Source organism: Ornithodoros turicata, chromosome 2, assembly GCF_037126465.1.
Source record: "Ornithodoros turicata isolate Travis chromosome 2, ASM3712646v1, whole genome shotgun sequence".
NCBI lineage: Eukaryota > Metazoa > Arthropoda > Arachnida > Ixodida > Argasidae > Ornithodoros > Ornithodoros turicata.
The window spans coordinates 89,511,651-89,536,208 of record NC_088202.1 but is presented as its reverse complement, the minus strand read 5'-3'; the positions used below and the strand labels follow the sequence as shown (position 1 = coordinate 89,536,208).

General features: G+C 46.6%; 1 protein-coding gene across 3 annotated transcripts in view; it reads right to left on the bottom strand.

Annotated features, from left to right (window-relative positions):
* LOC135385724 (mucin-2-like) overlaps positions 1–24,558 on the bottom strand; it is a 289,375-nt gene that overhangs the window by 85,629 nt on the left and 179,188 nt on the right. Inside the window, exon 1 of one of the 3 annotated variants that reach the window (XM_064615205.1) lies at positions 602–635. The exons of the other annotated variants lie outside the window; for them this stretch is intronic. Within the exon in view, the coding sequence (XP_064471275.1) occupies positions 602–623 (22 nt within the window). The 5' untranslated portion in view covers positions 624–635. Of the gene's footprint in view, positions 1–601; positions 636–24,558 lie in introns of those variants that run through there. 3 annotated transcript variants of the gene reach the window in all.

Sequence of the window (24,558 nt, the reverse complement as noted above, 5' to 3'; positions counted from 1 at the left end):
CTGTCCCTTCGTGTTCCCTAGTCTCGGGGTTTTTACATTATGCATCATCTTCACCAGCTCGCTTGCTTCCTAGCCATTTTTTCATTGTCAAGTAACTTGTTACACGAGAGGATTTAAAAAGAAAAGACATTAAAGTCACAGTAACGAAGTGATTGATCACAAACAGGCCATCCTAATAACGGCCCCAACATCAATGAGGAGACCTGGCCCGATCACGATCTAACCCCGAAGACCACGGAAAGCTGAACCGTTATTATAGTGCCAGCCGAAGTCAGTTTTGAAGTTACGCGAGAAAGGTCAATAGCACACGCTAACCCAGACTTCAGTCTCTTTCTTTTTGTTCTGTTCATTCTTCATCGAGTTGGTCCTCCGGTGTCAGCGTTTGGGCTATGTATATACTTTTGTTATGTTGTCTTCTACTAAGTGCATTTGTTTTATTACAGCTTCAGCGACTGTTCGATCCAACAAAGCAGTGCAGGGTGGATAAAATCTGATGTATGGAATGATGAAGGTAAGCTGCATTAAAAACCCTTAAAATACGCACATTATTTTTCATCCCGGGATATTCATGTGGCAACCCAGCAATGTCTTTTGTACTCACTTTTTACAGATGGGAGGAACATGCCATACAACAGAAAAAAACATACATGTTGTGTGCCGAGAGTAGAGGTGGTGTAGTCAAAGAATGTCACTCACCTGCGGAAAAAGGAGAAAATAATCAGTATTGTCACTGTACATGAACATTTTGTAATAGATGATCATTCCATTACTTTAACGGAAATAATATATCGTGCACCCCTTACACTTTATTATTATGAGAACAAACACTGGCTGTTTTCTCGACGGCTTGTTCTTTTATTTTTTTTTTTTAGGATATGGGTGGCATACGGTCAGTGGAGAACAAAAAGTTTCAACGGTCACGGGTCAACACAAAACACGTGAGCGAACATGCGCCCATGTTCAGCTATTATTTAAGCGTTTTTGCTACTGCGTATTAAGGCTCTATCGCATGTGGCGTTTTTCCAGTGGCAGAGTGCCGAGTTTCTCCCAGCGGCCAAGCACGCTGTCGAGAAACGGCCAACGCTAACTGCATGCAGCGTTTCTACAACGGCGTGTGGATGGCGTCCCAAGCTAGCTTTTCTGCTGGTAGCTTCATTGCTGGTTCGTGAGTCTGTCGTGTGTTCTTCTCGTTATGTGTTTCCCCTCAAACTCAAGGCAATGTTAACATCTAGCTTTCCTGTACCGTCTCAATGAAACAAACTCCAGATGAGTTCATAAACAGATTTGTTAGGAGTGAAGTGTCACACACACGCATGTACTTTTGAGCAATACCACATTATAATTAATAGGATACTGCAGCAATGAGCAGGCACGGTGACATTCGTTGTGGATGTCGTACCGCATGCTAAACTTCACAAAGTACCCGAACAGACGGAGCGAACGCACCATTGCAGCTGACATCTTCACAATCTGTCCCATACCTTCTCCTTTGTGTTTTACATGCTGAATTACACACATTCCGACATACGTATTACATTTTTAACATTCGTAACGATGTTCTGCGGAACACGATCCAAACGAGCCATTCTGCGAGTTGCCATTTATAGTGCCTCCCAAGAACTGGCGCGACCGGACGCTGTCCTAAGGCTATTCTCTGACTGACCACTTCTGCGCGCTACTTACGCCGCTTGCTGTCCACCACCACTTGTCTCGGAATTCGCTGAGGGCGTCGCGTCTCTTTCGTTCCGCGACGCTGTGGCCTGCCGCTCGACAAACGCCGCGGCGCACCGATCAGAAAACGCTTCATGCGGTTGGGCCTTTAAAGGAGCATGGAACGCACTTCGAACAATAGTGCGCGCAGCGGTGGCGGTCTCTCACAGCTGCTTGTGGTGTGTGTTGTGACGTCAGATCGTATGAGCATTTTTATTGGCTGCAAGAATTGTCTGTTACGACAAGGGAGCTAGGCGACCAGTCGACTTCTCTGTGTCTAGCACGGGACGGGCAGCGCCAAATACAACCGCAAAAAGAAAGAAAAAGAAGGCGCGCGCCTCACTATTGGGCGGGTAATGTGACGTCACAGGTTGGCAGCAGAAGAAAGGAGCTTTTCTGGCACGCGGGATTGAAGGCTCTTTGTACACCAGGATTGCGCGCTGCACTTTTACTTTTTGTGCGGACATGTGACCTATTTCTGTGACTAATTTCTGCTGCTATTGACATATTTCCATGACTCCTTGAAGTGGCAAATTTCCTCACTCATCTTCTTTATCATTTCTTGCTGTATTCGTTGGCATTACATTTTAACGGGCGTGCTCATATTTTCTTTATTTCTTTTATATTTTTTTGCAACGGTTCATGCACTGGACTAGTAATCGATCCTGCTCACCACTGATTTGATCTGAGCAAGAAACTACCCATTTTTGTAAATTATGTTACTCGAATACGACATCCAAAGAAACCTGATCGTTGCTTACATTACCAACCCAGTAACAAGTGACGAAAGTAACATTATTCTACTATACCGCATTTACACTACCACGCGACTCCACGACAGAGTGTTTCGAACAGAAATTGCGGAACACATGCCAAACGATTTGGGTCGATCAAAGAGCGCGACAAACTTCCTCGACACACAAAAGCCGTTTAGAGTGAAAAAGAAGAAAAAAAGTGATATGCGCAAAACGTTGAACTCGATCATTGTCCTCGTGGAAACAAAGGCAAAAGGCGAAGCGCGCCATGCATTTATTCGCGATGCACATTGTATCGTGGGTGCGCGAATCGCGCGGGACAGCGAGCCCAGGAAGGAATTTTGTTTTCGGGTGGACGGGAAGGTACAAAGGCTGGGGGAATGAACTTCACGGGCGGGGCGTGAGGAAACCAGAAATGAAGAGCAGAGAGTTTGACTGAATGTAGACACGCAATTAAAGGGACACGTAGGTGCAAAATTTCTCCTCGCGAAATCAAACGCGCCGCTACCTTTACACCAACACAAAGGGAACAGGAGTCATCGGTTGCGTCGTTTGCGATTTATGAGCGAAAAAACAAAAAACAAAACACAATGTACGCTCACCCTCTCACCCCTCCTTCTTAGGAAGCCCGACAATGCGAAACGCGCTCTCTTATTGGTCTCCCCAAACGATCTGTCCAATCATCGCGGGAGATCGTTTGGGGAGACGAATCCGAGGCCTTTCCGCATTGTCGAGCTTCTTGAGAAGGAGAGAGAGAGAGAGAGATAGGGGGGGGGGAAGTGCACATTGTGGTTTCTTGCGCTCATAAATCACGAAGGACGGAACGGATGAATCCTGTTCCTTTTGTTTTGATGTCATGGTAACCGGACATCTTTCATTTTGCGAGGAGAAATGTTTGCACTTTATTGTTGATAACGGGATGTTGGAAATAAAGCAGCGTTATTCCGGGCCGGATCGCCCGTCTCGCGTTGGACGGCATTTGGAGGAGGCCACGGGTTGAGAAGCTGCCCAGCACATCCGGCCCTCTGAGACATCCCATCATCGCCGATCAGAACTCATGTAGTGGAACAACATCTCCTGTACAAACGGGTCGAAGAGGCATTTAAGGCAGAGTGCGAGTACATAGTTCGTAATACGTAAAAATTTTACATGTTTTCTTTGACAAACGTTGTACATAACAACGGAGTCTGGTACTTTTTAAGATAGTCAAAATGCCCTGTACATTTGGAAAGCAGGAGAAGACCAAAGGGACAAATTGGCGCACGAGCACGAAGTGCGCGGGCCCATTTTCGGGCTCCAACCCAAGTGAGTTCCCGTGCCAAACTGCCAAAATACGAGCTGACCAGCATCATCCCCATTTTTTTCTTTATCACATCACCATCACGAGTCTTGACATTTTAGAGCTTCCGTTGTTCTCAGCACAGATCTCATTGACAGCTTTTATTACATGTGTCAACAACATTGACTACGCTAAGATTTGAAGTTGCTTTCTGATCAAAATGTACATAACACGCTAAATACAGAACACTTCGTCGCCCACAAATCTACTGGGCTCATATTATGTTTTACTTATTATTACTGGAAGGCATCAAGTCTCGTCGACCTATAGGCGGGAAAAGAAGTCATAGACAATAAATAAACGTTTACGTTTACAAGAAAAAGGTAAGAAGCGGTCGCGACAGATTGAGGCCTCCTACTCCGACATAAAAAGACTCCCACGCACGCTCGCGGAAAGGCAGACCACAAGCTGTTCCCACATTTCCATAATTTTCGCTCAATGGCTTTCGGGAACAGTTATATCTGCTCACAGCCCTTAAACTCTACGAACGGTTTTTTTTTTTTTTTTTTTTTGTTTCGCTAGTGGTACACCAATTCCCATTTTACGTACGGAACCCGCAGCACCTATAGCGTGGAATCTCGTTCGCTTATTTATGTGCAGCGTATATTCTTGCTTTTTCGCTACACAGAACATGGCCACACTTTCGCCATTAGAGGGAGAATTGGGTTGAACGGCTGTGGGAAATAGTCCTGCATCGCTGCACTGTGAGAAAAGTAATTAGAGAGGGACGCCGTTTGCCAATGCAGAGCGCGCTGATTTGTTCACCCTGCAAAAGGGAATGATTAATTGGTAAGCCCCCACATTCTGCTGCTTAATGAGATCAAAGAGCCCGCCGATCCTCTTGCAAATGTTGTTGCTTTCGTGCTGAGAGCAATCCAATGTTGACAGAAAAGTTGCCGAGAAAACTGGTCGGAAGCAAAACGAAACAAAACGAAACGAAACTTAACGAAACTGGCATTCCGACGCGTGATGTATGCTACGGTTAGATTTTGTGACATGTCACCAGTGCTCCGAAGTAATTAATGACACATGAAGACGAGAAAGCGGGCTAGTTGGTGGTTATGATACCACAAAACACTGAGCCGTTATGAATAGTTAATTACGAGTAAGCAAGTTACTGTAATTATAACTATTATACGTCAAGGGTTTCAAAAATGAGTAACTCTAACTGTAACTTAATTACATTTTGCCTCTAACTTGTACTCATGCATGGTACAGATGCTTTGCTGCTGGTTTAACAATTCTATTGTAAATTCCTGTCTGCGGTATTGACTCTTTCCATAGGCTGAGTATCTTATACAGCGATCGTGTCAATTTCCATTTTACAGCGGCAGCTGTTATGTGCAGACCTACTACTAGTTCCGTGACCTGCGTGGTCCGCATAAAACGGCGAAAGGTGCGACGCAAAAGGAAAGCGGAAAAAAAAATTGAAGGACGATTAATATAGTCAACGCGGCGGAAATGCGTTAGCATTCATGCAGCCGACCCACTCACTACCGCTATCCACCCCTAACTATCACTAACTGTTACTAACTACACAGCTACAGCAGCAGCGCAACCTATTTCCACGCCAGCGGCGTATTTTTCATATTCTATTAACTTATTCCATATCTTAGATTACTTTGTTTAGATTATCTTTTCATTCGGTACTGCATTCGGTACTGCGCTCTAAACACATGTAAACGGTTCTATACTGTCACCCTGTCACAGTCTTCTCCTTTTTCTGCTAGAAATGTTCTCGAGTTTCAAAAGAGACAATTTCCTTTCGTCTTCATCTTGTTATGTATTTCCGAGTATTCAGCCATACTTATACAGCTTCCTAAAAAGCAAGGTGAATATCATTATTATTTCAAACTTTCAGTCTCTCGTCCCTGTGTGTCTATAAGCTTCACTGATCGTTGACCAGTGCTGAGTATACTATATTTTCCGGCAATGAAAGCCTGTCTGCGTGGGTGTCAGGGACGGTGGCTGAAAAAAACAAAAAACAAATGATCGTTATCAGCATAGTGTTGTCGAAACAAAAGTGCAGCTAAGAGTCCGCTGTTCACCCAGCCATGCAGTTACAGCGTGAGTGACCTCACAAGGAAACCACCGTGTGGAACGATATCTCCGCATGACAGCAAGCTATAGGCATGGCTGCTTTGCGTCCTTTTCTTATTTTCGTAGTGTGTGGGGGGAGGGGGAGGAGAGGGGGCAAGCAGAGCGAGAAACGTCAGCGTGAATGACGCCTAATGAGGCGTGCAGCACCGTCGGTGGAAAAACCGCAAACGAACCCCGCTTCATCCCAATGCAAGAAGCTTCGTAGCAAAAAGGACACGTCGAAAAAAAGTGCGCGTATTTCTTGCGCACACCGAAAGGCAGGACGTACACAGGGCAACTATATACGAAAACCTCGCACAACGATGGAGAAACAACAGTAACGCTCACTGCAGGGAGTCACACATTTTCCAAGGACCATTCAGATAATCGCCTTAATTTTGGCACTTGGGAGGTGCTCGGGTATCTGCTTTTTACTTGCGGTAGTTGGTCAGATTAACATTGCTACCGGCAGTGTAAGAAGTTACGGAAATACAGCAGTTGGATGCCAGGCGCTGTGCTTTTCGTCCTTAAAAGTAACTTACCAGCCATAGATATTGCTCACAGACATACGGGCACATAGGTTTTGAATATTTCACAAATAGTCACGCGAAAAATTGTAAATAGCGTGAATGTATAAACAGTGCCGCATAATGTCTGTGTACGTGTGCCCGTAATCTTTAAATAAATTTCCACATAACACAAATAGCTTAAGATTAGACGTAGACAGCATCACTTTGAAGACGCACAAGAAAATTCTCAGGAGTTAAAATTCTAGCGGCCAGCACGATTAGTTAGTGATGTGAAACGCTCTTGTGCACTTTATTGCTATACAAACTTCGTGAAACTTCACGACGTGATTTATAACGCGTCGAAGTATACTACTATGCCTTATCACCACGTATACCGTTTCGTTTCATTTGGAAGCAAATTCGGCATATAATTAGCATGATAAACTACCGCATATATTCAGAGTAGACAAAAGAGTAACGCAGCTATAATAGTGCCCCTGTCCATGTGGGAATACAGCAATGTACCAACACGATATTATACTGAGGACAAAAAGAAGCATCTCCGCTTTCTACACAATGCTCATATCATTCCAGCTACCCTTGTACTATTCAAATGAAAGTGTGCGAATAAACCTGGGAAGTCCATGAGGCTGCTCTACAAGAGAAGTTTTCTGGGGCCGTTAGTGCTTGCATTACGTTGGCTCATTAACCATGTGACACCTACATTCCACGACTATTCAAAAGGCAGAAAAATGAAGAAATATGCGTGACGTCTGTTTTGCAAGACAGATATTTTGAATAAAAAACAGACGTCGTATTTATTTGCGGACCAGCCTGTCGGACCAGCGGACCAGCCTGAAAAACTGCGATACATTGCTATGCCAGTAAGATACGCGCACGCCAGAACACGGACGACTCCCTCTGGCCTGCATTGGCTATACGTAACGACAGTTTGTCTTCGCGTAGGAGAGAGGCTAAAGTGTGGAGAAACCACGTAACGAAGTATCTGTCCACTCACGCGGGAGTAATCGTCGGTATTAGTAGACTGGCATTGGTTCACAGAAGTAACCGGGTGCGCCTCACCTTGAAATATTGCCTCTTTATTTGGGAGAGGGACCAGTTAGGCAACACCACCTAGAGATAAAGCCTGATCGCTTGAGCGACGTGACGTAACAATTAAGAGTCCGCCAATCACGACGTTGCTTTCAGCGGCCGTTACTATGCAGACGAGCCGCCATAAGCCGGATGGGCAGCCACAGAAGGCCTGTGTTTCAAAATCGTCTACTGCGATTGGCTGACATCTTGACTGGCTGCTGCTATTGACGGCCTTTATATGTCTAAGTGCGAAGGAGTGAGAGGAGCCATTAAGCAGGCCTCCTGTATCTAGCGCTGAGTTAGGTCGCTCCTCAGAGAAGGAGGGAAACTGGGGAGCTGCGGAGACAGTTGACCTCCGTGCATAGCGTATTGTCCTGGCTAGTGCGGCGTTCGTAACTTTACGTCGTGAGGCAACAACGACCACTAGAGCTACAGCAGCCTTCATCTGTACAGTGCTGTGCAACCCCAACCGCAAGTTGGACAAACGGTTTTGAGTGTCTTTCCTTGCATATATGTAACAGCAAGCTCAGTGATTTGTGAAGATGTGTCATAAAAAGCGTACACCTTCCGCTTTCAACAAATCAGGGGAGAGGGCAATGTCATTCGGTATGATGATTGTCTTGGAGCGTGTCATGCGGTGAAGTTGCTAGCAAGGTGTATCAGAACGTCATGTGCCCAACACAGGACAATCGGTGGAGACATCTCCCTGCAATGGATCCGCTCCCACGTCGGCATTAGCGGCAACGAAAAAGCGGACCAACTTGCTTCCGCTGCGCACCACAGCACTAGCCCTAGTTTGCCAACCCCGGGAGACAGCGACAGAAAATTGGTCATCAATGAGGTTCTTATGCAGCACCCTGGGATCCGGGACATCCTGGAAAATCGTCGACTTGATCTCCCACTGAAAGGCCTTTCCCGCAGTGCACAAACCCTGCTCTTCAGATTGCGAACAAGAAGCGCTTTAACTAAATCACAATTATTCAAGATTGGCTCTCTAGACAACGCAAACTGCATACATTGTCAGCAAATTGAAACTATCGAACATATCCTACTGCATTGCGGTGCATGTGCTGCGGTGCAGGAGAAATACCTTGGCCATTGGAGGAATTGTACGGTGGATGATATCCTACGTCCCAGAGGCGCTTTCACGGAAAGATACTCCAAAATTCGCAGCCTCGTCTGCTTTCTCCAGGAATCGGGCCTGGCTCAAAGGCTATGAGCCCTGCTCGGACTTCTCATCAACTCTGGCAGTGTCTGCCTTACATCGTAACTCTCGGCCGTCACCATTCATTCATCTGTTACCACCTGATCTCATCTCATCCTTGCTACAGTCGTGACGCAGCCCACATTCGTGAGACCAACAACGGCAAGCCGGATTACGCCACCACCACCTATGCTTTTAGAGCTCCTGGCTCTCCTACACGCAGCTGCTGCGGTCCAGGTGCGAGGGTTCGCCAGGGCAGTCCAACTCACAGCCTCGTGAAGCTCCCTATGGGACGTGATGAACCCTATGTGTGACAACATATTAGCGCGAGGCATCAGAAGATCGTGCGCTCAGCATAAACAAACCATAGGAGATATCGCCTTCCAATAGATCCCGTCCCATGTCGGTATCGGCGGCAACGAAAGGGCGGATCAGCTAGCGTCCTCGGCCCACCTGAGCTGCAGCCCTTGTTTACCAGCTCCAGACGACACCGACAGGCAAATGGCCGTTCAGCAGCTTGTTGAACTGCACCACCCTGAGGTCCGGGACATCATGCACCATCATCGCCCCCTTCTTCCCATGAAAAACCTTCCTCGAGCCATACAGACCATGATATATAGGCTACGCACTGGACCTGCGTTCACCAACTCTCAACTACTCAAGATCGGCTCTAGGGGTCATAGCTGGTGTGGTCACTGTCAAGAACCTGAAACAATCGAGCACATCATGCGAGACTGTCGAGCATATACCATTCTGCGCGCGAAACTCATCTCCCTCACTTCAGCTCTGGCACGCTAGTGGACATCCCTACCCCGGTGGTTCTTATGCGGAATGTTGCGTTAAAGCAAGAAATCTTGTTCTGTTTGTGCAGGAGGCGGGTCTTGCTCTACGACCCATCTACCACTTTGCTCTCCCCGACGAACACACGCACCCTCAACGCATCTCCACCCTCCATCCGACTTTTTTTCTTTTTGGCTATAGTCGTGACGACGCCCACTTTAGAAAATGATTTTCTAGTTTGTATATAAGTCTTAACCAGGACCTATCCAGCCTATTCAGTCCCAATTTAGCAGATAGAAACTTGATTAAAGCTAGATACAGGATCTGTTGAGCGCACTGTATACATTTTCTAAACAGGAATTCCTAACCACTTTGTAACCAGCCAGCCTACCAATTTCTGTATCAAGCACACTGTATACAGCTTTTATAGGGAAATTTCTGTCCGGTTTGTTACTACTCCGAATTCAGTCTGTATTCAGCAGCAGCATTTTAATGACGTTCTGAACCCACAGACACACACACATACATTGGATGGTGATGGGGTGGGCGATTCGCCGCGATCATAATGTTCGCATGCAAAACAGAAGGAATGAATTTTGGACAAGGAATTTACACAGTATATAGTATACTTACATAGTAAGTACATATATGTTTTTTTTAGTGCGCCATGTGATTGACCATTCTTTCACGCGCCGTACGTTGACAGAGACTTTAAAATCGTTCAGTATTTCCCGAAACATCCTGGAACCGTTACAAGCTCAGGAGATAGTACGATTCTATACCGACGTCATATCTCGTCCTCTGAACGACTGAACTGAGACGTCGGCTCCATGCCCATTTCAACACGGGATCGCCCGCGAAGGGCGTCCCTGCATTGTCACCAGTCCTCCTCAGGTAACCGAGGACGCGGCTGTAGAGTATGTACCACTACACTCTTAAAAATGAACTTCACCGCATAGCACGCTCCTAGCCAACCATCATCTCGAATGATATCGTTATCTGCCCTGATTTGTTCAAAACGGGAGGCGTACGCCTTTTTTGTGACACTTATGCTGTTCATAATTGTCACAAAAAAGGCGTACGCCTCCGGTTTTCTGCAAATCAAGGCAGATAACGATATCATTCGAGATTATGATTGGCTAGGAGCATGCTATGCAGTGAAGTTGATTTTTAAGAGTGTACGCCAATCTACAACGTTGCAAGCTCATTGGCCTAGACTGTGTGCGCGCTCCGATTGGTCGACAATGTTTTGAAATCGCATGTTCTACGCGCGCATGTGCGTGCAGCGTCCCGGCGGCCGTTTCAACAGTTTCCGCGTTTTCGCATAGCTTCGAAATAGCTCGCATCGGCCGGCACGGCGTCCGTCATCTTGTGTTCCGTGTTTCGGTGATGTCAATCGCCAGAACACTTTGTGATTCTACACGTGTTGTGCTGTTCCTGGACATGACTATTATCCCACGTACAGTCTATCAGCTACGGAACTGGAATGCTTCGTGGGTTGGAGCGGTTGGAGAGTGAAGAACGCGTTCGGGCGCCGTTGGATTTTGAGGGCTGACAGCAAAGACAGGATTACGATTACGTGCCACACAAGTGCCTTCCGCTCTGCAAGCAACGAAAGAAGATGCTCATCATTAAATCGGCCGGCACGGCGTCCTCTTGTGTTCCGTGTTTCAGTGGCGTCAATCGGCAGAAGTTTGTAGAAGTGTTTGCTGGTTTATTCATGCGTCGATGTGATTCAACGTGTGTTGTGCTGTTCCTGGACACGACTATTATCCCACGAACAGTCTATCAACTCCGGAACTGGAATGCTTCGTGAGTTGGAGCGGTTGGAGAGTGAAGAACACGCTCGGGTCGTGTCGGATTTCGAGGGCTGTGTTCGTTTTGCTTCAAGTTCGAACTTAGTTACAGTGCGTCAACAACGCAGTGGACTTTGTATTCACAGTGCACCCATGTATCAGATCTTTGAATCGGTGCTTTGTGTCAAATAAATATTTCTTTTAGCCAAAAGAAGCTTCAGTTATTTTGAATATCGGGTAACGGCGGTAGGCGTGAAATCCGGTAGAAGTCGATGGTAGCCAGAACCGGCCGAAAGCTCAGCCAAAGTTAAGACTCCTGATTGGCCGACTGGCATTGCATAATTTCTTCAACGTTGCACTCTCATTGGTCGTGTGCCCAGTGTTGTGTGAATTATTTCAAACTATGGGCTCTATGGGGAGCTGTTGGAGCCTGTTGTCACCATGCCACCAGCCAGCGCAGCAGTCTGTTGCGCATGCGCCGTTTTGTTCGGTTCGCTTTGGCTGCTGTAACGGACGTTTCTCGTTTCTCGTCGCCACATGTAGTCGGCATAATTTCGTGCGTTCCATTATGTCTGGAGCGTATTAGAGGCTTTGTATTGTTGTTCCCACTTGATGTTGTCGTTCCAGCAACCCGTCTGACACTGCAACTGTCCGTAAATGGAAGCGTTTCTTATTCTAACCGCCAGTCGGTCTCGTTTGAAATATCAGAATGAAGACGCGGATCTGAAGCCAAATCGCTCTTTACCCTCAGGATGTTTGCCGTTTCAGGTGTGTAATGAATATAACTGTGAAGTAATAACTTCGGCTGCACAATGCGTTCTCATTGTCTTTTACTCTATTTGCAGGCGATCCGGACAACGACAGGGAGACAGAACACCAGATGAAACCGTTGGCGACTGTATGCTTTGTGCAAATAGTATGTCATATGTCTCTACACTACTCTGCATGAGTTTCCTGTTATAGTGTTTTCTGGAACGATATGTCTTGCAGGTTGAGCGTATATGACGCAGCGGCCTCCCGTAAGAGAGACACAAGCATAGTGTTGGAGAAAGCAATGTGGTGGAGACTCTTGCTTGTCATGACGGGGTTTACAAGTGCTTTTGCGGCAGGAAGGCAAGTTGGACCGGAAACGAGGACCTAGGTGTGCTCTTTTTCGTTGTTGTTCAGCGTGCGACCATTATAAGTTTGGTGCCCCATGAATTCAACCCTCATGTGTGTTGATGATAAATGGATATACTTTGAAAGGTACGTACTCGTGAGTGGCCAATAAAGTGAATTGTTGCTGCTATCTACTGTTTTGTGTGTGTTCTTGTGGGTACTCATGTACCGCAGACATGAGGGCCTTTTTTGCCTGTATACAGTTCATATACAGGGTGGTCCACCAACCATGATAGAAATTAATAGTAGAAAACGTAGGCCCGGAGAGACATGCGGTCAAGGAATTTTTTTCTGCCAATAGCTTTTGCCACATATTGGTAACTTTTTTATTTCATTTCAATTGACGGAAAGTTAATTTCTTGAATTGGACTCTTAAGCCTTACCCACGGAACAAACACGCGCGGTGACTGCGGGAATCAGAGCTATCTTATAAAAAATGAAGTTACCTGACGGCCTGTAACCCTTTCCGCCCTCGTGTGGCGTGTCAATGTAACCTCCTTTCTTCGCAGCTTTGCGCTCAAACTACGAGCCGTCAAAAAAGAGGCGGAGCCAAAGGCTCATTTCCACGGATTTTCGGCGAATTTATTTCGGCAATTGCCATTGCATTACGAGTGGGATTATGTGCTATACTGAGTAAAATGACCACGGGGAACCCATATCCGCAAAGAAAATGTTAGGTTGCCTTGGGAAATTTCGGAGTTCAATTCAAGAAATTAACTTTCCGTCAATTGAAAAGAAATAAAATGTTACCAATATGTGGCAAAAGTTATTGGCAGAAAAAAAAACCCTTGACCGCATGTCTCTCCGGGGCTTACGTTTTTTACTATGAATTTCTATCATGGTTGGTGGACCACCCTGTAGAATTTATGCATACAATATGTATACATTTAACTGTATACAGCCAGTTTCGAAATTGGGGCCAACATATATCCAGTTTCTAAACAATATCCTTTCGAGTTTGTATACGTTTTGGCTACCTAATTTGTAGCGACTCCCACGCCCATTTCTTAGAAGAGCTATATAAAAACTAGATAGGAGCTGTATATATTTTTGATCTACCTTTAACCCACCCAACGCAAGACTTTGTATACAGTCCGTATACACCCTGGAATTTTTTTTTTTCATAAGGGCGTGTTGCCAACAACGGCGAGCCGATCCTGCCATTACCCTCCCCCCCCCCCCCCCCCAATGCTTTTAGAGCGAGGCAAACAACGGCAAGCCGATCTTGTCACCACCACCACCACCTATGCTATTAGAATGTGGATGGAGGAGCTTCGCAGAATGAAAAAGAGCTGATGCTTTCATTTTGCGTATATGGTTTACACAAAACAATAAAAATACAGCTTTCGAGGACGTATACAGGGTCTCGGGGCACTTGAGTGTTTTCCCCGTACATGGAAAACCGGAAGGAAAATTACATCCGACCTCACGTGGTCCCACATCTCCCGCGGACTACAACACCACACGTCATGGTGACCGGGACCAGCCTCCGAGATATTCTTTCCGCCATTCGGGAGCTCCTCGTTACCTTCTTTCTTCTTGCAGAGGATGTTATCTCAAACTCCAGAAGCAACTAACTGTGCATGGAATAACGTTACAAGGCGGGCATTCACGCTTGGAAGCACTCGCTTCCTCGGAAGTGATTCCACTAAGTGTTCTAAGCTCGGATTCTAATTAACACTAGCAGCCGAGATGCTTTATGAGTTTCGTTTTCTCCGGCTGTGTTACTCTTTTTCGTTTTGTGCAGCCGGCGGTGGCAAACGATAGCACTTAAAATCGTACTTTCGCTTAAATCGAGACACGATAAATAAAACCGAGATCCCATCAACGTTCAGACTCTTTGTTTTGCGGGTAACGTGTGTAAATACTTCCCTATTGGACTACTCCTTTGGTAGTTGTCTTCGTTACGATAAAGGTAGGAAAGGCGAAAATCCGTTTATGGCACAGAATATGAACACTTCTTCACGTAGACTTAGCGTCTGCAGAGATAAATGCTGCAAAGTTTCAGCAGCGCTGCTTTTCTTTGCAAGGTGGCAGCCAAGTGTTGATAAAACAGGAAAGACACAGGCTGCTATTTAACCTTCGTAACATGTAAATGCACGACAGGCATTCATTCATTCATCTACTTCCAATTATATTAGTATTATTATTCATACTTCTAAAGCGGTTTGTAGTAGCCACACCCTCGGTTGTAGGGGCCAACATCTCCATAATTTTCTCTAAACCTCGCCTAACCTCACTTTCATAGCATAAAAAAGAAAGAAAGCAGAGAAAGCTTCATGCGGTACCCTGCGGTGCCTCCCACAAGTCATATTACAGAAGGTGTACAGAATGTCACTTCAAGATAGAAGGTCTCATCAAAAAGTGGTAAGAGAAAGCAAAAAGATGGAATAACGGCATTTATTGCGAGCAGCTGCGCCGAGGAGGCAAAAGGGAGAAGAAAACGAATCAAGTTCGCAGTTCTGCAACAAGGTGGCGAGTAATCGGCTCGTCGGTAAAATTGTTATCGATATCTCAGAGGCCGTCTGATTTGATTTCTTTTTCTCCGTATTGCCTCGAGATAATTGGAAAGATGGGATACTGGTAACAGCAGTTGTGTGAGAGTGGTGCCATATGATAGATCTTCGTAACGAAAGAAAAGAAATGGAGTCTTGAAAAATGGCCAACAGTTACGCTACGGACATAGAATTGATAAATCTCAGGCTCCGTGTAGGAGTTATATGCATTGATCGATAGAGCGCCTCAGAAGCTAGTAACTGTGAACAGCTCAGAGCCAGACACACAAATCAACTTTATTTGTCACATGAAATACATTTTAGAGACAGAAGAGAGGCCGCGACAACGCCCCCAACGTAACACGCGAACAACTAATAGCAGATATCACAGCAGAAAAGAAACACGCTTATCTGCTACATCCACTCTAAAAACAAGAGTGAAAATTATCATGGAAAAACGCTTACTACAGTTTGTGACACCTGTCACAAGTGTTTCTTCCGAAGTTGTATACAAACAGAAATACGAGTACATAAACGAAACACCACCACTGTCCAACACAATTCAGTTCTCTGGTGCTGGATACCTCCGTGGCTGCGTGCGTAGCCTTGTTCCACGCCTGGGAGCTTGTACAGCCGCTGTAGCTGGTCCAGGAGGGTCAGTCTCTGTTGATGCCGGGGATGCAGAAGGAACAGGTTGCTGCTCTGATGGCAAAGCGCTGATGTATTCCCTCATGCGGCGTAGTTCTACCCCCTCAGGCGTTCGTAGTACATACGATCTTGGTTGAGGCGCGGCACTCACGACGGCGGCTAGTGCCCAAACACGACGTAGCTTGTCGAATGCGGACACTGCCGATCTAGGCTCGAGTTTCGTGAGTTCTCGAGTTCCGCGGTTGTAGTACACACGTTGACGTTCTCGGATTTTCGTCAGCGTTGCTTTGACCTCGGAAGGGTCTACGGCTTCGGGTGCTAGGTGGGCTGGATGTGACGGCAAAAGCATTCTAGTCTGACGACCAAGTCGTTGAGTCGTTGAGTTTGAGACTTCAAGATGCTGTCCCTAGGCGTGTTGCGCTATTCCAGCAGTGCTGTATAATACTGATCGCTGTCGCAGGTCGTCCTCTTGAGAAGCTTCTTCGCTTCTTGCACAGCCTTCTCGACGAGACCGTTCGATTGGGGCATGGCTCGAAGTTGTGTGCTCAGCACTGATGTCGTTGATGAATGATTTGAACTATGCGCTGCAGAAGGGGGACCATTATCAGTTATCTCTAGAGAGCGGATTTTTAGGCACCAACAGGGAGCGCTCTTGACCGCATAGCACTACACACATGCACTACGCACTAGCACTACATGCATAGTATGTCCTAGATAGGCGCCTCCTCCCATTTTCAGCAAATAAGGACACAGAATGATATCATTCGGAATGATGGTTGGCTAGGAGCCTTGCTGATTCTGTCGTCTGTCTATAGGCAGCATTCTAGACTCTAGTCTTGAAATTATGGGGTTTTCAAACTACTTCCAATGTCGTGACGCGGCATCGCCCGCGCCATGACAGCCTATATGTACACAATCACATTTTAACGTTCAAATATTCTAGATTTTCATATCTCACCTTGCAGCATGCACAGGTATATTTGTGTTGGAACAAGCTGAAATCAGAGAGGAGGGGGGGGGGGTTCGTACTCAGCCCCATTTACCTTGGAGGTCTGGCTACGCCACTGACTAGGAGCGTGCTATGCGGTGAAGTTGAGCGTGCGCCAAAAGGTATGTTGCTCCTTTCCATGCTAGTATACCACGACAACGTTCACACACATAGTCTCCACTGCCCTTATTATCGTTGTTCCAATCACTATGACCATTCACGTATGAGTCCCGCTCGCCGTTATATGATGCCGATTGTGTGATGTGTATTTACAGTTCCCGATAAACAAACAACTGTAGAGAGGTCGCCCTTTTTTAATACACCGAGGGTGATATGAATTGCCAGAGCGAAAGCTGTGCCCTTGTCTTCCCCGATCTAATTATACGCACTTTGAAATTCATATTTGTTTATTTAACGAAATAGTATTTTTCACCAAATACCACTGCCAAGCTGTTACAAGTACCGACGATAGGGGTTCCGTCCGCAACATGTCCGCTTACTGGTCCCAAATCACGGGTTCGAACCCCAGCGCGTGGCATGGTACAAGTTGCTTAGACCAGGTGTCTTCGGCGGGGGAGGGGGGGAGGAGAGGGTGTGGTGGTGGTGGTAGTACTGAAAGGGGTCGCCGTTGTCGGCCTCACAGAGGTGGGCAACGTCACGACTGACGCAATGGGGGAATGTGCGTCCTGGGCCGACTTCTAAGGGAACTGTGGACTTCTAAGGGATATGCAGAGAGGGCGTGAAATACGGTATACGTTAGATGTGCTAGGTGAATCTAACGACTTAACGACCAGCCGTCACTGCTCATGATCATAGTTCCCTCGGGGCTACAATTTGTTGTTATTTGGATGCCTCGCATCTAACCATGTTCGTGACAACACCCTTTCTACGCTGCGGTGGAGGGTTACTTAACGAGAAAGGAGGACAAAGAGAGAGCAAGATTCAGAGCAATGCAAGGCCGACAGACTCTTTTAATTAAGCTTGAGCTGGACCTGTACGACTCCCAGTTGTCCACACGTGCCGGGTCCCGAATGTAGTCTCCCGCCTTTTTTCCGTTCACCTTCATCAGACCACTAATTGCAGCGAAGGGAGAAAGAACTCTTCTACGAGGAACAGGAGCATATTCCCTTATCCTGATGAGTGCTCGGCGTCCACCGTTGGGAACGGTGTCACTAATGCGATCCAACGCAGCAAACCAATCAATCAATGAGGTTACCAATACACTGGTTGTCCCTTCCACAGACGCTGTGCCCAGTTTAGCCGTGCCTTGCTCCTTCTCGGAAAGTCAGGTTGAAGCAGACAATTATGTCACAAGATAAAGTTGTTGTTGGTGTTGGTATGTCTAAACGAAGATGGGAGTAACGTGGCTGTTGATACACGTATTGCCTGTCAATATATCTGGTCTTTTAAAACGTATTATTTCAGAAACTCTGTTGAAGTCCCTTTGCGAGTTTTCAGGTACGCCAGAGTGGCGCATTAATTCATGATACGAGGCAAGTTAACTTTGATCGTGAGTGAGTCCATAATCGTAGGCACGACACTCCGCACGTGGATCAACTTTGCGCCACAAGGAATTTTACGCCGCCATTTTAGGCGCCACTTTAACGCGCAGCGACATGTTGCTTCTACTTATGTGCCCGTAACACGAGAGAACGGCGGGTAGACAGCGAATCCATTGTGCACTTTCCGCTCTTCTCAGATTTCCCATCAAAGTTATACAACTGAAAAAAAGAAAGAAAGAAAACCGAACAGAGGCGAATGGAGTCAAAATTGTTTTCTTTCACCGCCCGCACCGTATTCCTAATCGTGTTTCCGTTCACGTGTGCCGTGACGGCACAAGAATGAAAACCATTGATGGTACGTCTTCAAACGCAGTTGTTGTTGTCCTCTGCTCCTTACACGGCTTCATCGAGTCAAGGCCGCCGAGGCACAATACAGTGAGTATCCTCATTGTGTATTGAAGACCTCTTGATGCCTAGTCAATTACTACAGCGTATACCATTTCGCCTTGAGAAGACAATGCCTTCAATCGCCTTGCGCTTCTTGATTGCTCCGTTTCCCTGCACTGCAAGTCATCGCCATGCGTACTCTGTCACGTTATCGTTCCGCTACTCAGCAGCTAAGGAAATACCTTGAAGAAGATTGGTCAACGTTTGACCTCAATTTATTTTTTCAACGCGGAATGGCGCTGTTTACCTGTCGAGTTTTGCGCGTTGGGAAGAATTAACCTAACGCGAAATGCAGTGAAAGTAGAGTACAAAGTACTGTTAATTGTACTTTAAAGTACTTGTCAAGTACATTGCAACGGAGTTGCAGCAGTCTTCGCTATGCAACGCGATCGTGCGTTTCGGATACGTCGGACGGCGACTCTACATCGTGTTACCGCAACTTGTATAACTCGTGAAAGCCGACCCCCGATATAAGGTGCCATGTTTTCTTGGAGGAAATTGCAACGCAAATTATCAGCAAGTTGGCCGTGCATGCCGAGGAATTCTCCTCCTGAATGCCTCCATGCTATACGAAGAGTCAAGGAAAGAGAGAAATTCTGTACACATTAAGTACATTTCGTTTACCATTTCGTCAAGAATTTCCTGCCTGCGGACAGCTGAATAGTTGATGATAGGGCCGAAACAGCTGTCCGCTGAGGGCACACTCTAAAAACAGAACTTCACCGCACACAAACAGGCGTACGCAACCCTCTCTTCTCGAATCAGAAGTCATAGCCCTATAATTGTGGCAATGGTTGGCGCACAGGTTGCTGTGCGATGAAATTCTGTTTTTAGAGTGTAGGACTGTAGTGTAGGAGTGTAGGACTGTAGAGTGTGCTTTCCGTTTGCCAGCTCAGGCAGATTTGATTCTTTTATTAGGCGTATGTGCACATTTCTCCGGCACTTGACGAAAAGTCAGGGTGTGCCGCTGAAACTTGAACTGCTTAGATGATTGGTTGGGGGTTTGTGAAGCTTAAACGCTCTGTTTGCTTTAATTGTTCATTCCGCCACACGAGCATACATACGCTTGTATTAGGAAAGAAGAAGCAGCAATAGCAGATGGCTACACGTAGAGGCGTAAGTTTAAAACTGGACCGTCGACGTATATCATGCATCACTGGAAGTGCAGCACTGCTCCCAACCATGCCCCGTGAAGGATCTCAACCGGAAGCGATCTACCCTTCTCCACAGACTCCGATGCAAGTCCGTTATGACACCCGCCTTTCGCTACAAACTGGGCTTCGCGTCATCGCCACGCCGTGAGACTTGTTTCTGTTTTGGTCACCTGGCGCACATCATCATGGACTGTGCAGAGTCTCAAGCAGCCACAGACACCTTGACCTCGAATTTCAGAGCCTTATCACTTCCCTGTGGCTCCCTAGACGAGATTTAGTACCCGCAGGGTCCCACCCACATCCGTAGAAAAGCGCGAGACGCGCTTTAGCTTTCGTTTCCTCTTTGGGACTGTCGTGAACGCTTTCCTTCTCTCTCCCTCCCTTCTTACTAATTTGATTTCTTTATCTCTACGTTTCTAATTTCTCATTTCTTTTAATTTCTGACCCTCTCTATCCTTTCTCTTTTACTCCCCCTTCTCCCCTTCCCCGTTCACAAAGGCGTGAAACTTGAATATCATCATCCTTAGAACATCATACCACCAATACCACCACCACCACCATCACTGGATACCTGCTTCGGCCCTATTGGGACAGTTTTCAACGGATATGGACTATCCGACTCTATCGGCGGTTTGAGGAAGTACATAAGATGGAAGCCGTTCTCGCATATTTAACATTTTTTTACATCAGTTGTTGGCGCACCAGGATAATAAAGGAAAAACGTAATATTTAATTATTAACGACCAACCAATACTCGTACGTTGTTTCACATTACGTGATATGGCCAAATGTCATGTACTCTCCACGTGTCTACTTCACTGCTTTCTCTACATTTCTTCCTTTCGCGAAAAGCCTTCCTCGTCCCAAACACATTCTTTTTCCATACTCGTGACAGGAACGGAGAAATGGAACGCAAAGTAAGACACACACAGACGTGACAGTATCCCAAGAGAAGCAGTAGACACTTCGCGCCTAATGTGTCCCCCGAAAACACGTGAGGACGCAACACGCCAGAGCCCTCTGCTGCGTCTCTTACATATCCCCATGACTCCGTCTTTTCGCGTCGACGCAAAGAGATATTGATCGAACGAGGCCTTGTTTTCTTTTCCACCCCCCCCCCCACACACAGACACTTTGTCTATGTATCACGTTGAAGTTTTTAGAAAGGAAACTCATCTCTAGTGACAAGTTCCAAATCGAAAATGCGCGGGGATTCATTGGAGAGGAAACAGGAACCTGTTCGTCTGTTTCTGTCGTTTGTAATTTATCATCAGTATTCCGTTCATTTTTGTTGTTGTTGTTTTTTTGGTGTACATAACGCGTTTACCTTTCGAGTTTCGGCTCCGTTATACGCGAGGCTATACACACTAAAAACAGAACTTCACCGCATAGCACGCTGTGCGCCAACCATTGATAGGGTTATCGTTTGTGATTGGAAGACAGAGGTGGCGTACGCCTTTTTGTGACAATTAACATTTCTGCATATAAGTGTCACAAAAAGGCGTAAGCCTCCCGTTTTCAGCAGATCAGGGGAAAGAACGATGTCACTCGGGATGATGGTTGGCTAGGAGCCTGCTATGTGGTGAAGTTCATTTTCAAGAGTGTAGGCCTAAGCAACGACCCTTGAATCAGGGGCGGATCCATGCTCTCGGTTTGGGTGGGGAGGGGCGGTTTCTTTGTCGGAGCGCGTATTGGGGGAGAGGAGAGGGGGAAATCCAATTTATAAACTGACGTTTTGAGGGGGCGATCCCCCCCCCCCCCTGGATCTGCTACTGCCTTGAATGGGAATACGTGCACTCTTAAAAACGAACTTCACCTCATAGCACGCTCCTAGCCAACCATCATCTAGGATGATATCGTGATAAGATATCGTGCGATAAGTATCACAAAAAAGGCGTACGCCTCCCGTTTTCAACAAATCAGGGCAGATAACGGTATCAAGCAAGAGGAGACATCGGCAAGAGTGTGGGAAAATACGGAGACGCATCGTCGGGAGCCAGACCTCAGCCGTGGTAGCCACTAATCGAACACAAACGGGATTATTCTGTGCAATGGCTGGCCTTCAGCGTGTGATGTGGTGAAGTTCTGTTTTTAGCACCAGCGGCCCTGGTGGAGGTTTGATCTGCACAAGTTTGTTGAACCCAAGGCAAAGGAACACGTGGCGCTCTCGTGGGGATCATGTCTAGAGGGCGTTTCATAGTGTGCGTTGTTACTTTAATTAACGGAGGTTCTGACACTTCGTCTCAAATTACGTCAAATAAGTGTGAAAGACAATTCCTTTAATCGATGTGAACATGCGTTCCAAGTTTTACAGCAAAGGGAGGAATATGCGCATATAAAATGGGCATCGCGAACACCGAAATTCATCCTGCTTTGACGCCACCGGAAGAGGTCACGTGCTTACTGGAACCAATGAAAGTGATCTCTGACGACAGAGTTTGACGCGCTCCCGTCCTCGAGGGCTCACGTAGCGCGACACGCAGTAAAATCGTCCTTTTTTTTCCTCATTACCCTGGCATGTATGACGCAGTGAACCGCGTCTATCGAAGTGTCACGATTCGTTTAAGAGTGATGTCATTGTGCAGAGAAACACTTTTCTCTTCGAAAAGGCACAAAATGCAGGCTAACCATAACAGAAACGGAAACCCCGAGACACATGAACATACGGACGGCACAACGAGATTCTCGAACACCTGTTGTGTCCGAGAAACCGTCCATGTGTGTTCCTCTGGCTCGGGGTTTTCGTTTCCATTACACTTTTCTCTATTACAGCATGGGGATGTCAAGGACATTCGTGCTCGACGTGGGCGTGGCTTTTATAAAGAGATGAGAGATTTGCCGAGAAAATGAGCACAGGACACACACACAAAGATATCAGACTATCTTTTTGCGGTATATATCTATGATCGTTTGAGTTTTCCTATAGTATTGGCGCCTTCAACAGTGATAGTACCCGAAAGAAATACGACGCCCAATACATCTCCCATCGCGCGCACACTGCTTTTACGTTTTTGGCGTGTATTACGTCCTCAGCCTCAGCCACGACGCTTCGATTTCCATGTCGTATACTTCCTTCTTTCCGTTGGATTATGCGCCACGTTTTGATGGCTGTCAAAGCTTTCTGTACGTTCGACGCACTCGACAGAAATGACGTACTCCAACACAGGATATAATAATTGGGAGTAGGTTTCTACAGCCTAGCACAGGATAAGCCTGTAATGTCTATATGATACACAGCAAGTTCACAATGATTATGTAGTGGGATGTTTCGCCGCTGAGGCGGCACCCTATCCCACTGCTTGAGGGCGAGAAAGAAGTTGGTGAATGATGATGAATGTTCAGAGTGTTGTAAAACTGTGTTCGGCCAAAAATGAGTCTGTAGCTGGACGGCTGCGACACGGAGTGACAATTGGCTGTCATGACACACCCAGGAGAAGGGGGTAGATGGGTAGAAATCCAGCGAACCGGTAGAATGTAGGAAGGGAGTTGCCTCAGGACAGAAGCCGCCGATATTTCGAACAGAGACTGTTCTTCTTCTGGGCACCGTCCTCATCATTGGCATGGTATTTAAAGGGTTAGGTGTGACGTGTCTAAAGGTTCATGCGAATTGTGGGTCAACAGCCCGGAGGGAAGAAAGGTTCCGTACGGGTTTTTACGGCCGGAGTGAATGGCTGCTTTGTTACAGTGTGGAGGGGATTATGTGAACGTAGTGATCTAGGCTACAGACCGGTTACAGAAAAATGGAAGGTTCACGAACACGTGGACGAAACGGGACAACAGGCAAGAATTCTTGCCTGTTGTCCCATCCATGCCATCCATATATTGTGTAACGAGTGGGATATCGCAAGATATTATTCCATTACAGAAAGTTCACGCAGGAGCCCTGTTGCTGCTAAGAAGGTGATGAGGGCTTGAAGAGCTCGTAGCTGATGCGCAGGGTTGGCCGGAGGCCCAAAGTTCAGCTCAACTCGTTGTTTTGCAATATGGATTAATGTTTTTTGTTTTATTTTGTTAAATACTACTATAGCTATTTCTGTTCTATCCATACTTCTGTGGCGCTGCGATATCAGGTGCAAAACTCTAACGGTCGATCGCGCAAGCGTTGTGAAGACAAGATCCCTGTTGGTCTTTCGCAAACAGACTTGCAAAGGAGCTTCCTTTCGCTTTCGACCAATACGCAATATTGCCACTTGGAGGTCGTTGACTACCTCAGGGTCCATTTTCATGATGCCTTGGAGAGTTATCGACGAGGGATGACAAAAGCCATCCCTTATGGGCTTCTATCTCGCTCTGGTTAATGCTATCAAGTCGCATTGATCCTTCTGCGAAGCGGAACTAAAGCCGAGTATCTGCATCGGGGTCTTAGAGGAAGGCGGACAGATATATCCGAGGGCCGGAAAGAGTCATCTCCATCACTCGGATCACTCTCGGATCGCAAGGTTCACATAAGGCTTCATACAGTGTCCATCGCCATATGTTCCGGCTCTCTCTATCGACTGAAAAGAAAGCACCTCCGCAGAAAAGCTGCATCTGGAGAAAATGATTATGGGGGAATAAGCGACGTAGGTTCGTCGTTCACCATCCAAGTGCTATGTGAGTTCACACGCAAACAGAGTTCCAGAATTGGTGTTTCATGCGGAAACGGGATTTCCTACGCACCCACTGGAGTATTTGTAATTAGTCTTCGCGGCTGACCTTATTAGTTACATATTCGTAAGTTTAAACAGAACCTGTAATTTGACGCCAACTTCTGACCGCCTTCTTCAGTTCATGTTCGCACTTCCTGTGCCTGCGTTCATTGTTCGCACTTCCTGTGATAAGTGGCTGGCAGTGTGTTTTCAGCGTGTGACTTTCTACCCTTCAATCCTAACGGAGTTCCTCCGCCGGAGAAATCATACT